This window comes from Astyanax mexicanus, chromosome 8 (genome assembly GCF_023375975.1).
Source record: "Astyanax mexicanus isolate ESR-SI-001 chromosome 8, AstMex3_surface, whole genome shotgun sequence".
Taxonomy (NCBI): domain Eukaryota; kingdom Metazoa; phylum Chordata; class Actinopteri; order Characiformes; family Acestrorhamphidae; genus Astyanax; species Astyanax mexicanus.
This window is the reverse complement of record NC_064415.1, coordinates 6,998,213-7,011,644: the sequence shown is the minus strand read 5'-3', so window position 1 is coordinate 7,011,644 and position 13,432 is coordinate 6,998,213. Positions and strand designations below refer to the sequence as shown.

The 13,432-nt window shown below is 40.0% G+C and overlaps 1 protein-coding gene and 1 long non-coding RNA gene across 2 annotated transcripts; both read left to right on the top strand.

Moving 5' to 3' along the window:
• The first annotated feature begins 164 nt into the window (after window positions 1-164).
• On the top strand, window positions 165-2,832 carry LOC125803838 (uncharacterized). The gene is made up of 3 exons (XR_007440180.1): window positions 165-849; window positions 2,291-2,330; window positions 2,571-2,832. It is a non-coding gene; the product is annotated as an uncharacterized LOC125803838 (long non-coding RNA).
• A 524-nt stretch (window positions 2,833-3,356) lies between these two features.
• On the top strand, window positions 3,357-11,926 carry LOC111188268 (tripartite motif-containing protein 16). The gene is made up of 6 exons (XM_022661999.2): window positions 3,357-4,387; window positions 6,003-6,098; window positions 6,337-6,570; window positions 8,819-8,978; window positions 9,948-10,007; window positions 10,756-11,926. The coding sequence occupies exons 1-6, from the start codon at window positions 3,617-3,619 to the stop codon at window positions 11,289-11,291; spliced, it is 1,857 nt and encodes a 618-aa protein (XP_022517720.2). The 5' UTR covers window positions 3,357-3,616; the 3' UTR covers window positions 11,292-11,926.
• The last annotated feature ends 1,506 nt before the right edge of the window (window positions 11,927-13,432 follow it).

The following is a 13,432-nucleotide window of genomic DNA, read 5'->3' as shown; positions in this document are numbered from 1 at the left end:
ATAACATTATATAAATATATAAAAATATACATAAATCTCTAATATTTCACCATTACCCTGGTACAGTGAATTGGGGCTATCCAAATATTTTTTCTAGATTTCTGCTGGGTGCATTTTTTAATATGGTGCAACATTTTTAATATTTAAACATTTTATTAAATAAACAATAGAGTAGCATGATTTGGTTGATGAAGAGGCCATCCAAAAAGTGTTCTGGAACTAAGTGGCCAAGCCCAACTCCTGGAGATGTGTAGTGATGAACTCTGAAGCTACATGAGGTTTGGAGGTGTGTAGTGATGATCTAATCTGAAGCTACATGAAGGTTGGAGATGTGTAGTGATGAACTCTGAAGCTACATGAAGTTTGGAGATGTGTAGTGATGAACTCTGAAGCTACATGAAGTTTGAAGGTGTGTAGTGATGAACTCTGAAGCTACATGAAGTTCGGAGGTGTGTAGTGATGAACTCTGAAGCTACATGAAGTTTAGAGGTGTGTAGTGATGAACTCTGAAGCTACATGAAGTTTAGAGGTGTGTAGTGATGAACTCTGAAGCTACATGAAGTTTGGAGGTGTGTAGTATTGAACTCTGAAGCTACATGAAGTTTGGAGGTGTGTAGTGATGAGCTCTGAAGCTAAATGAAGTTTGGAGGTGTGTAGTGATGAACTCTGAAGCTACATGAAGTTTGGAGGTGTGTAGTGATGAACTCTGAAGCTACATGAAGTTTGGAGGTGTGTAGTGATGATCTCTGAAGCTACATGAAGTTTGGAGGTGTGTAGTGATGAACTCTGAAGCTACATGAAGTTTGGAGGTGTGTAGTGATGAACTCTGAAGCTACATGTAGTTTGGAGGTGTGTAGTGATGAACTCTGAAGCTACATGAAGTTTGGAGGTGTGTAGTGATGAACTCTGAAGCTACATGAAGTTTGGAGGTGTGTAGTGATGATCTAATCTGAAGCTACATGAAGGTTGGAGATGTGTAGTGATGAACTCTGAAGCTACATGAGGTTTGGAGGTGTGTAGTGATGAACTCTGAAGCTACATGAAGTTTGAAGGTGTGTAGTGATGAACTCTGAAGCTACATGAAGTTTAGATGTGTGTAGTGATGAACTCTGAAGCTACATGAAGTTTAGAGGTGTGTAGTGATGAACTCTGAAGCTACATGAAGTTTGGAGGTGTGTAGTATTGAACTCTGAAGCTACATGAAGTTTGGAGGTGTGTAGTGATGAACTCTGAAGCTAAATGAAGTTTGGAGGTGTGTAGTGATGAACTCTGAAGCTACATGAAGTTTGGAGGTGTGTAGTGATGAACTCTGAAGCTACATGAAGTTTGGAGGTGTGTAGTGATGATCTCTGAAGCTACATGAAGTTTGGAGGTGTGTAGTGATGAACTCTGAAGCTACATGAACTTTGGAGGTGTGTAGTGATGAACTCTGAAGCTACATTTAGTTTGGAGGTGTGTAGTGATGAACTCTGAAGCTACATGAAGTTTGGAGGTGTGTAGTGATGAACTCTGAAGCTACATGAAGTTTGGAGGTGTGTAGTGATGAACTCTGAAGCTACATGTAGTTTGGGGGTGTGTAGTGATGAACTCTGTAGCTACATGAAGTTTGGAGGTGTGTAGTGATGAACTCTGAAGCTACATGTAGTTTGGGGGTGTGTAGTGTGCATTCTGAAGCTACATGAAGTTTGGAGGTGTGTAGTGATGAACTCTGAAGCTACATGAAGTTTGGAGGTGTGTAGTGATGAACTCTGAAGCTACATGGAGTTTGGAGGTGTGTAGTGATGAACTCTGAAGCTACATGAAGTTTGGAGGTGTGTAGTATTGAACTCTGAAGCTAAATGAAGTTTGGAGGTGTGTAGTATTGAACTCTGAAGCTAAATGAAGTTTGGAGGTGTGTAGTGATGAACTCTGAAGCTACATGAAGTTTGGAGGTGTGTAGTGATGAACTCTGAAGCTGCATGAAGTTTGGAGGTGTGTAGTATTGAACTCTGAAGCTAAATGAAGTTTGGAGGTGTGTAGTGATGAACTCTGAAGCTACATGAAGTTTGGAGGTGTGTAGTGATGAACTCTGAAGCTACATGAAGTTCGGAGGTGTGTAGTGATGAACTCTGAAGCTACATGTAGTTTGGGGGTGTGTAGTGATGAACTCTGAAGCTACATGAAGTTTGGAGGTGTGTAGTGATGAACTCTGAAGCTACATGTAGTTTGGGGGTGTGTAGTGTGAATTCTGAAGCTACATGAAGTTTGGAGGTGTGTAGTGATGAACTCTGAAGCTACATGAAGTTTGGAGGTGTGTAGTGATGAACTCTGAAGCTACATGGAGTTTGGAGGTGTGTAGTGATGAACTCTGAAGCTACATGAAGTTTGGAGGTGTGTAGTATTGAACTCTGAAGCTAAATGAAGTTTGGAGGTGTGTAGTGATGAACTCTGAAGCTACATGAAGTTTGGAGGTGTGTAGTGATGAACTCTGAAGCTGCATGAAGTTTGGAGGTGTGTAGTATTGAACTCTGAAGCTAAATGAAGTTTGGAGGTGTGTAGTGATGAACTCTGAAGCTACATGAAGTTTGGAGGTGTGTAGTGATGATCTCTGAAGCTACATGAAGTTTGGAGGTGTGTAGTGATGAACTCTGAAGCTACATGAAGTTTGGAGGTGTGTAGTGATGAACTCTGAAGCTACATGAAGTTTGGAGGTGTGTAGTGATGAACTCTGAAGCTACATGAAGTTTGGAGGTGTGTAGTGATGAACTCTGAAGCTACATGAAGTTTGGAGGTGTGTAGTGATGAACTCTGAAGCTACATGAAGTTTGGAGGTGTGTAGTGATGAACTCTGAAGCTACATGAAGTTTGTAGCTGTGTAGTGATGAACTCTGAAGCTACATGTAGTTTGGAGGTGTGTAGTGATGAACTCTGAAGCTACATGAAGTTTGGAGGTGTGTAGTGATGAACTCTGAAGCTACATGTAGTTTGGGGGTGTGTAGTGATGAACTCTGAAGCTACATGTAGTTTGGGGGTGTGTAGTGATGAACTCTGAAGCTACATGAAGTTTGGAGATGTGTAGTGATTGGTGTAGTGACTCTGCAGAAAGTTGGTGAACTCTGTGCACTATGCTCCTCAGCATCCGCTGACCCCACTCTGTTATTTTACACTGACAGAGCACAGAGTCGCTGTCGTTCCCAGTCTCTTCCACTGTGTTATCATTACACTGACAGTTGGCTGTGGAATATTTAGTAGTGAGTAGTGAAATTTCACGACTGGACTTGTTGTACAGGTGCTGCATCCTATCACGGTACCACAGTGCTGGAGTTCACTGAGCTCCTGGGAGCCTGAGACCCATTCTTTCACTAATGTTTGTAGAAGCAGTCCCAGCATGCCTAGCTGCTGCTTCTATTATACACCTGTGCTCATGGAAGTGATTGGAACCTGAATTCAATTATTTGGATGGGTGAAAGAATACTTTTGGCAATAAAGTGCTGATGGAGGTTCTGCTGTAGTATTTTGGAGAATGTTCTTGACATCAATCATTTGTCAAGTTGTCAGGTCTTGTGTGAGTTTGCGTTTATGTGCCTCTTGCTCTGTAAAGCTAAGTATGGTTGATGATGACTCATAGGTTAAGACAATGAAACTTGACACACCTGTTTTCCCTTACATCATTAGAATGAGGAAACTGTTCTGTTTTTATTCTTCAGTTCAGGGAAACAGAGACTTCATTCCATTCCATCTGTTGCTGGCACTGCTGCTGTGTGATTGTTTGTCTTCTACCAGTGAGTATTCCTGTAGGAACATGGCCAGTTTTAGGTCGATGGATCAGGATCACTTCAGCTGTCCAATCTGTCTGGATGTGCTGAATAACCCGGTGACCACCGCCTGTGGACACAGCTTCTGCCAGGCCTGCATTGCCAGCTGCTGGGATGAGGAGGACCATAAGGGTATCTACAGCTGCCCTCAGTGCAGACACACCTTCACCCCAAGACCTGTCCTACACAAGAACGTGATGATCGCTGAAATGATGGAGAAGCTGAAGGTATCCATTCCTGCCAAATCTGCCAAACCTGTGATTGCCCCTCCTGTTCCTTCTCTAGCTGGACCTGAAGATGTGGAGTGTGATTTCTGTACTGGGAGAAAACACAAAGCCGTCCAGTCCTGCCTGGTGTGTCTGGCCTCTTACTGTGAAGCTCACCTCCAGCCTCACTACCAATCTCCAGCCTTTAAGAAGCACAAGCTGGTCAAAGCCTCCAGACGACTCCAGGAGCAGATCTGCTCTCAGCACGATAAACTGCTGGAGGTTTACTGTCGCACCGACCAGCAGTGTATCTGCATGCTGTGCACCACGGATGAGCATAAAGGTCATGATATACTTTCAGCTTCAGTGGAAAGAGCTGAGAAACAGGTAAAATTATGTTTTATATCAGACCTGTAATAGATAAGGAGATGAATATCAGCATTGGCATTTGGACAGTTGATTCAGTATGTATTAAAATTGCTGTAAATCGATTTAGTTTAAATACAGAGATTTATTTCAGCACAAGAAAACACATCAAGGAAACGCATAAAGTTTATTTTTCCACTGCAGTGAATCTAGTAGAGATGTGTTTGCTGGTATCTTATCTAACAGGTTTGACTACATGGTCCACATTCCTAACCCTGTTTACTGTCTACATACTGCTATTTTTGTCTGATGAAAGATAAAGGACACTGCACTTAACTGTGGAATAAAGTGTGAAATGTCCCATCCATCTGCAACCAACTACCATAATTCATCTCACCTTGCCATGAGCACTTTGGCCATTGTTCAAGCTCACTTACAAGATAACAGCTCACAGCATATGCAGGTGTGGACGTTCCCATGCCGCTCCCTGAGGAAAAACTTCACGATCAGTTTACATACTGCTATCCTTGGAATTGTGGCATGTTAGTATATATTACATTACAGAATTTAGTGTTGTTACTAAAATAACTAACTTCAAGTTAGAATAAAAAAAAACCTGAACCAAACCAGGCCAAACTATGCCAATCCATTGCAAACTGGGTCAACCCAGGCTAAACTGGGCCAAACCAGGCCAAACTGTGTCACCCCGAGGCAACCTGGGTCAACCCGAGCCAAACTGTGTCAAACCAGGCCAAACTATGTCAACCCAGGGAAAACTGGTTCATCCCAGGGTAAACTTGGCCAAACTTGGCCAAACCTGGCCAAACAAGTTTAAAAAGTTCTAATTTACAGATCATCAGATAATGTTTTACATTTTACTCAACGTGAACCTGGACCTGACTGGGCCAAAACAATTTACAGAGTTCCAGGGAATATTTAATGAGATGGTAGAAGTTTATAATGGTTACAAAACAAAAGTAAAACTGTATACAACATCCAACAACACAGAAGGGAAGATGGGGGAAGTAAGGGGTTGACTAGTATGACTTTTTTGGCCAAACTTTGCCAAGCCATACCAGGCCAAAATGGGTCAAACTAGGCTAAACTAAATAAAATCAGGCAACACTATGCCAAGCCAAACCGGGCCAAACTGAATTAAACCATACCACACTATGTCAAGCCAAACTGGGTCAAACCAGGCCAAACTATACCAAGCCAAACCAGGCCAAAATGGGTCAAACTAGGCCAAACTGAATCAAACCAGGCCACACTATGCCAAGCTAAACTGGGTCAACCAGAGCCAAACTGTGCCAAACCAGGTCAAACTGTGCCAAACCAAATCAAAGCCAAACTATGCCAATTTGGGCCATATCAAACTGAGGCAAGCTAAGCAAAGTTGGGCCAAACTGTGCCGTATTGGATCAAACCAGTTTAAATTGTGTTAACCCAAGGCAAACTGGGACAAACCAGGTCAAACTGATACAAAACTAAATTCAGGCCAAACTGCAACAACTTGGGCCAAGCTGGCCAAAGCAGGGCCAAACCTGGCCTGAGTTCTAGTTCGGCTCGGGCTCAGAGAATCTGAAATCTACTTTAAATAGAAGTATTAAGAGGTATTTGTCTTGTGTTTCTGCAGAAGAAGTTGGAGTGGACCAGAAGGGAGTCCCAGAAGAAAATTCAGGAGAGGCAGGTGGAGCTTCAGGAGCTGAGAGGGTCTCTTGAGTCTTACAAGGTGAGTTTAGATTAGTGAAGACCAAGAGGAGACTGCTGGATCCGTTCGTTTCATGACCAGTCAGAAGTAGAGGAAATAACTACCAGACATAATCTTATACGTAAGACAGAATGAAATTGAGCGTTTCCATATTATTATATTATTGATTGTTTGGTGTTAAGGTATGTTTAGCATTAGCTAAACTGAAATTTAGGTGTTTCGAAAACCACCTTCTAACAGTCTCCTATCTAACTAACAGCGCTCGGCTCAGGAAGCAGTGAAAGATAGCGACGAGATCTTTACTAAGCTGATCGTCTCCATTGAGAGAAGACGCTCTGAGGTGAGGCAGATGATCAGAGATCAGGAGAAAGCTGCAGTGAGTCGAGCTGAAGAACATCTGAAGAAACTGGAGCAGGAGATCATGGAGCTAAAGAAACGAAGTGCTGATTTAGAGCAGCTTTCTTTCACAGAAGATCACATCCATTTCCTCCAGGTAACAGCTGAGACTATTTGGGACTCAACCAATGATCTCAAGGCAAAATATTGAAGTAAATTAACTAAAAGTGCATGCACTTTTTTATACAGATATACCTAGAACTACTTTACCAAGCAATCACTGTGTCAATCACTATCAATGGAAAACCATAGTTATATCAGATATAGTTATACAAATATAGACCAAGGCCATAGTTCATATTTTGCTTCCGTGTTTGGGTTTATAGTTGGTTCATGTAGTTACAGCAGAACCTTCATTGTCTTTGACTACATTCACAAAGCAGGTCCAAAAAATATCCCTCTAAACAGTTTATGCTCCTAAACTAACATACAGAAAAATGTCTCTCTGGCTACAGCTGGACTGATCACTAGGAATGTGTTAGACCTTGCTGTAAAAAATGCCCACTTCTTTGGTTTGCGTCTTTGTTTATGTTTATGCTGTGTTTTTTTTTTACTTTGAAACCACAGCAGTGCCTTTAGAAATATATTGAAACATGGAGAGCTTGCAATACAAGCCTTAATATCAACACTGAGTCAAATCTTTTTGATGTTTTAACACCATTTAAACCCTTCTTTCGCTGCTGTTGTCCAGTTCTCTTTTTTGTCAGTAAATGTTTTAATGTAAAGGCTACATGAACTCTGATCTGGCTGTGAGAAGAATAAATGTCATTGTGTTTATGAGTAATCCAGGTCCAGAAAGTAAAAATACATCCGATCATTTTGTTTCAATGGCCTGGGTGACTCTATTGTGGCTCAACTACACACAAAGACGTTATTAAGGAGAACAACGACTGGTTAAAATATGAGGAAGTTTTTGTAACATTCAATCCAGCGTTTGTTAAAAAAAAGACATATTACAACATAAAAGAGCCAATCAATTTGCTGCTTACACTGCAAGTGGTGAAGGGCCAGTGGGCTAGTCGGAAAGCCCTCCCTCAATATGGAGATCTGCGCAAGTGCAGCAGACATACCAAGCCCACAAATTCTATTTTTAGTGCATTGTTGAGGTAAACGCTACAAATTGTTCATGAGGTTCATGTCAGATCTTAAATTTTAAATATGTTGCTAAAATGGTAAACTAACCTTTAGTTTAGAGCAGTAGTTCTGAAACTTTAAAAAGTGAAACCTCCAAGTACCACCTACAAGCCATTTCACAGGAACGTTTATACACAGTAAGCTAGACGTGAAATCCACACATATACATGTTATCATATCTTTATCCAATTGTTCCTCACCTGTTGTGTGGAGCTTCCTCGCTTTTGCAGTATGTGGTTTGATTGGTTGTTGTTTTTGGTTAATACAGTATTTGATCCTACTGAGACTCTGAAAAGGTTTTAGACATATGAAAATAAATTACACGAGAGCCATACAGTGAACAACAGGGTTTTACTCTAGGACCAATAAAACTGATGTTAACCCTTGTGTGGTGTTCATATATTTGTTACTCGTTTACTTTGTTACTTGTACTTAATTCAGCAAAATTAAGCAATTTTACATTAAAATGCTTTACACATGCTTGCTTCACCTAAATTGCAAGCAATATAAACAGCTTACATGGTGAATATTTGCCCTTTACCTTTCTTATGTTACATTTCTTTCAAAAAGTGCTACTCTTTTTTTATTAGTTTATTAATAAAATGTAAAAGAAAATTAATTTAACTCAAGATATGAGTAGAACATTTGTTTAGTTTCAAATTTACAAATGAAGCAATGTTTATTAGCCCTTGGCCAAACATACTGTATGTAATATAAATGGTTAGAGGGGGGGTGTACAGTGTGTGTTTATGGAAAATGTGTTTTGATATGTTTTTCACAAAAAATGAGCCAATGCCAATCAGTTTGAGTTAGAAAAAAAAAAAAAATTGTCTCATTTGATGAAAAATGAAAACGTGTCCCACAGACCCGAACACCACACAAGGGTTAATAATGTATGAGTGCATATAGTGCATATAACTGCATGGTGTCATTACAAAGATGCTCAGTCACGAAGTGAACTGACTTATCTATAAGGACTTTGGCTATACACAGAACCATCAAGGCAACAATGTCCTGTGATGGAATATACAATAATAATTTGGCTCTAAATCTGCACTCATTATTATTATACACATTAATCTTTCTCATTAAGTCTGTAATATACTAATACTGAGATATTTATCTGTCTATTTCAGCAAGAGTTTTAAGCTCATCATTTTATAGCACTGATCTCTAGAACATTTTCTTATTATCACCGGTTCCTTATGTAGAATCTGCAGTCCCTCTCAACCACGTCTGGATCTACAGGATTGAACACCATCAGCTTCAGTCTGTTCCAGTCTTTTGAGGGTGTGGTGGTGTCGGTTTCTCAGTTGGCAGAGACAGTGGAGGAGCACTGTGAGGAGGAACTGAAGAAGATAGCTGATGAAGGTAAACTGGTATTGCTATATATATATATATATATATATATATATATATATATATATATATATATATATATATATATATATATATATATGTATATATCCCTTCATATACAGTACCAGTCACAAGTTTGGTCACACCATACCCTATCAAAGTTCAATCAGTGTTTTTATTTTTTAGACTATGAAGGAACACATAAGGAATCATGTAGTTACTTAAAAGTGTTAAACAAACCATAATACTCTGTGAAGAAGCATTTAGGTGATCTTATCTGTGGATCTGTTAACTTGTGGTTTCTGATGCTGGTAACTCTGATAAACTTATCCTGAACAACAGAGGAAACTCTCACTCTTCCTATACTCGGGTGGTCCTGATGAGTGCCAGTTTCATCATCATAACGTTTTGATGGTTTTTGCGGTGACTGCACTTGAGGATACTTTCTAAGCTCTTAAAATGTTTCGTATTGGCTGACCTTCATTTCTTAAAGAGTTTTTGAAAAGTTCTTGCCATAACATGTATTAGAACAATAATCAAATAGAGTTATTCACTGTATACCAACTCTTTGTATTCACAACTTTACAACTGATGCTTTTAAACACATTAGGAGAGCTGTTAAATAAAAGCAAGCATGTGACTCTACATTATAAGGCTGACTGAGTTAATGCCAAGATTTGCAAAGCTGTCATCTAAGCAAGAGGAGCTACTTTGAAGAATCTAAAATATAAAACATATTCTGGTTTGTTTAACACTTTTTTGTTTATTAAATAACCCCATAGGTTTTTTTCACAGTTTGGATTACTTAAGTGTTAATCTACAATACAGAACATTTTAAAATAATGATAAAACACTGAATTTAAAGTGTGTCCAAACTTTTGACTGGTGCTGTATATGATACACAGCTGTGTTTTTATGGTGTTAGAGAATGGTTTTATATGCTGTGAATGTTTTACACTAACACACTGTTTAATTCTACAGTAAACAAAATCAAGATCATCCTTCCTTCTGATCCTACTAGAAGAAACGACTTCCTGGAATGTAAGACAGACACACAGACACACACACATACATTTTAAACACTTAATACACTTTTTTTATATATTTTTTAATATAATACTCCACTTCGATGAGGAATATACCAATAGGAAAGCTCCAAAATGGCAATGAATAAAATATTTGTACATTGACCTCTATTACTATTGCACATGTTGGCTGCATTTTCTCAGTCAGCTTTATAAAAGGTAGAGTCACCTGGAATCCAGGCTTTCAGTTAACAGCTGTGCTGAACTCACCAAGAGTTAATTACTTGAATTTCTTGTCTCTTAATAAAGTGTTTGAGAGCATCACTTAAAGTAAAGTAGTGAAGAGGTAGAGTTACAGGTATACAGTGAATAGTGAATATTTGAGTAATGTTCTAATCCAGATTATGAGAAACAAGAACTACTCAACTAAGTAAAGAAAAAAATGAAGATCAGTTAATCTAGTCAGACCATCAAAAATGTGATTATGAAACTGGCTCTCATCAGGACCACCCAAGAAAAGGAAGATTAAGAGTTTCATCTGTTCACAGGATGAGTTCATCAGAGTTAACTTAATGTTTTGTTTAACACTTTTAAGTTACTACATGATTCCTTATGTGTTCCTTAACAGTCTTGATGACTTCAATATTCATTTACAATGTAGAAAAACATTTTTTTTTAAAAGAGTACATAAAAAAGCTACAGGGTATTAAATGTTAATATTGATTTATTACACTAATTAATGTTAACATCTTATCTTTAATCAGACTCCTGTGAGCTCACACTGGATCCTAACACAGTTAATACAGTCCTCTGCCTGTCTGAGGGAAACACAGTGGTGACCAACACGAACACAGTCCAGCCGTATCCTGACCATCCACTCAGATTTGGCTACTGGCCTCAGATGCTGTGTAAAGAAGGGTTCTGCGGACGCTGCTACTGGGAGGTTGAATGGGAGGGATCAGACGGGGTCTTCATGGCGGTGTCGTATGAGAGCATCAGTCGTGAAGGCAGAGCTGCTGAGGCTGTGTTTGGTTGTAATAATCAGTCGTGGAGACTGTCCTGCTCTCCCGCCAGATACTCTTTCTGGCACAACAACAAGGAGACCAGAATCCGCAGACAACCCAACTCCTTCAGAATCGGAGTGTACCTGGATCACGCAGCTGGAAGTCTGGCCTTCTACAGCATCTCTGATATCATGACCCTCCTCCACAGAGTCCAGACCACCTTCACTCGGCCGCTCTACGCTGGATTTCTGGTTCATCCCGGATCTAAAATAACTCTAACCTGTTTGAGAACATGAAGAGAATCAGACCCTCTAGGACAGGGGTGTCCAAACTACGGCCGCGAGGTATTCTAGAAATAGAATGAAAGTTGGCCCGCTGTTAAGCAGGTTTTTTATAAAGTGAGATTCAAAGTTTGAACGCTAGGTGTCAGAAACGGGCCAAAGAAAAAAGTCTAAAAGCGGAGAGGGTGCACAGTTGTAGCTCATAAAAACTGGCCAAAGAGTCTAAAAGCAGAGAGGGTGCGCAGTTGTAGCGCATAAAAACTGGCCAAAGAGTCTAAAAGCGGAGAGGGTGCGCAGTTGTTGCGCAGAAAAATGGGCCAAGGAGTCTAAAAGCGGCGAGAGTGAAGTTGTAGCGCAGAAGAACGGGCCAAAGAGTCTAAAAGCGGAGAGGGTGCGCAGTTGTAGCACATAGAAACGGGCCAAAGAGTCTAAAAGCAAGTGGGTGCACAGTTGTAGCGCATAAAAACTGGCCAAAGAGTCTAAAAGCGGAGACGGTGCGCAGTTGGTGCGCAGAAAAACTGCCCAAAGAGTCTAAAAGCAGAGAGAGTGCACACTTGTTGCGCAGGAAAACTGGCCAAAGAGTGTAAAAGCGGAGAGAGTGTGCAGTTGTTGCGCAGAAAAACGGGCCAAAGAGTCTAAAACCGGAGAGAGTGCACTAGTGCTGGGCGATATAACGATATCGATTTGTTTCGCGATAATTTTTCCCTCGATGACGATGATAAGCCTGTGCAATAGAATTCGATAAACATTCATTTCCATTTCCCGTCTAAGTAGCGCCGCAAACGGGCGCAGCACGTGATCACGCTGAACTGCATGCTCAGCCAAGTACCACTGGGGCTGGATCTGATCCAAGTCAGCTGACCAACGAAAACACAAAACGTGTAACCAATCCAGAGGACGCTGGAGCAAATTAATAAATAGTTAAGAAAATTGTAATATCACGCAGTTATTCTCATGCATGCAACAAAAAACCCTAAAGAAAAGTGGAGTATTGACCAACACACGCAAACAACGATAGTGTTTGGACTGTGGGAATAAACGGCCGGACTGTTCAGCGCGTTTTAAATACATTTTAAGTAAATTTTAAGCACTAAATGTAATTAATTCAATTTATATTAGGACCGCGGGGCAGGTGCGGCAAAAATGTGTATGTGGCGGGCGCGGGATTAAAAGAAGAGTTTTTTTGCGGAGCGGTAACAGGACAAAAACACCTTAAGAATGATGTCTAAATTACTTTCCTCTAATCTAATATAATTTAACATGGTTTAAGGATATAAAATAATTTCTAAACAAACGAACTTTTTAATATTGAGCTTATGGCCCAAGTGCAAAAACACAAAATCATTTATCATTTAGATTATCTGCCTGAACGCGAACCCGAACCCGAGCTTGAACGCCAGCCTGACTCAGGCGCTGCATGAACTCGGGCTGGTCCAGAACACCGCTTTCCTTGGGCCCTGTCAGGTTATAGGTGAAAGAAAATGGTCTGTTTTTTAATGTAACAAATCACACTGTGATTTTTGTGATATTTCCCCAATTACAGCTCAGCTGCGCGTTTAAAGCTCAACGCATGAATTAATCGGTACGCTGCGCGCTGCGCGTGCTCTCGGGGCATTTGACGCGTCTGTCAAGCAAGTTAATGCACCGTTTTGGGGGCAGAGATTAAGAAGTACAGCAGCTACATCTCAGATTTGTAGTTTAATGCTCTACTAAATTAGTGGCTTTAAAACTGGCTCATGATATGGTCGGTTCTGGCTGGATTTTTTCCTGCCTACAGGCTGCATTTGACGGAAAGCAGCTCCTCAGTCAGACAACAGTGTCAGCATATAAATCGCGTGTATTTCCTCCATTTAAAAGTGCAGATGAACTCAATAAAAATCACACAGTGTCTGTCTGGCTTAAAATACTTAGGTACAGCTTTTAAATTAATAAATCAACATTCATTAAAAATCAGTGAAAATTTATTCCCCTTTTACCTCCTTTTATCCCTATCCAATGATGTTTTACCTTTAAACTTATTTTACATTGTACTTGACTATTGTACTTGACAAAAGCGTCTGCCAAATGTAATGTAATGTAATGTAAAAAATGACAAGCTAAGCTAATAAACTATTTAATAATAACAGAAAAATAGATATGAATTCGGAAAATAACCA

Excerpts from the sequence above, each read along its gene's own strand:
- LOC111188268 (XM_022661999.2), top strand. The coding sequence starts at position 3,617 with ATGAAACTTGACACACCTGTTTTCCCTTACATCATTAGAATGAGGAAA. Across the intron at positions 6,571-8,818 it reads ATCACATCCATTTCCTCCAG|AATCTGCAGTCCCTCTCAAC; the intron begins GTAACAGCTGAG and ends TTCCTTATGTAG. Across the intron at positions 10,008-10,755 it reads AAGAAACGACTTCCTGGAAT|ACTCCTGTGAGCTCACACTG; the intron begins GTAAGACAGACA and ends ATCTTTAATCAG.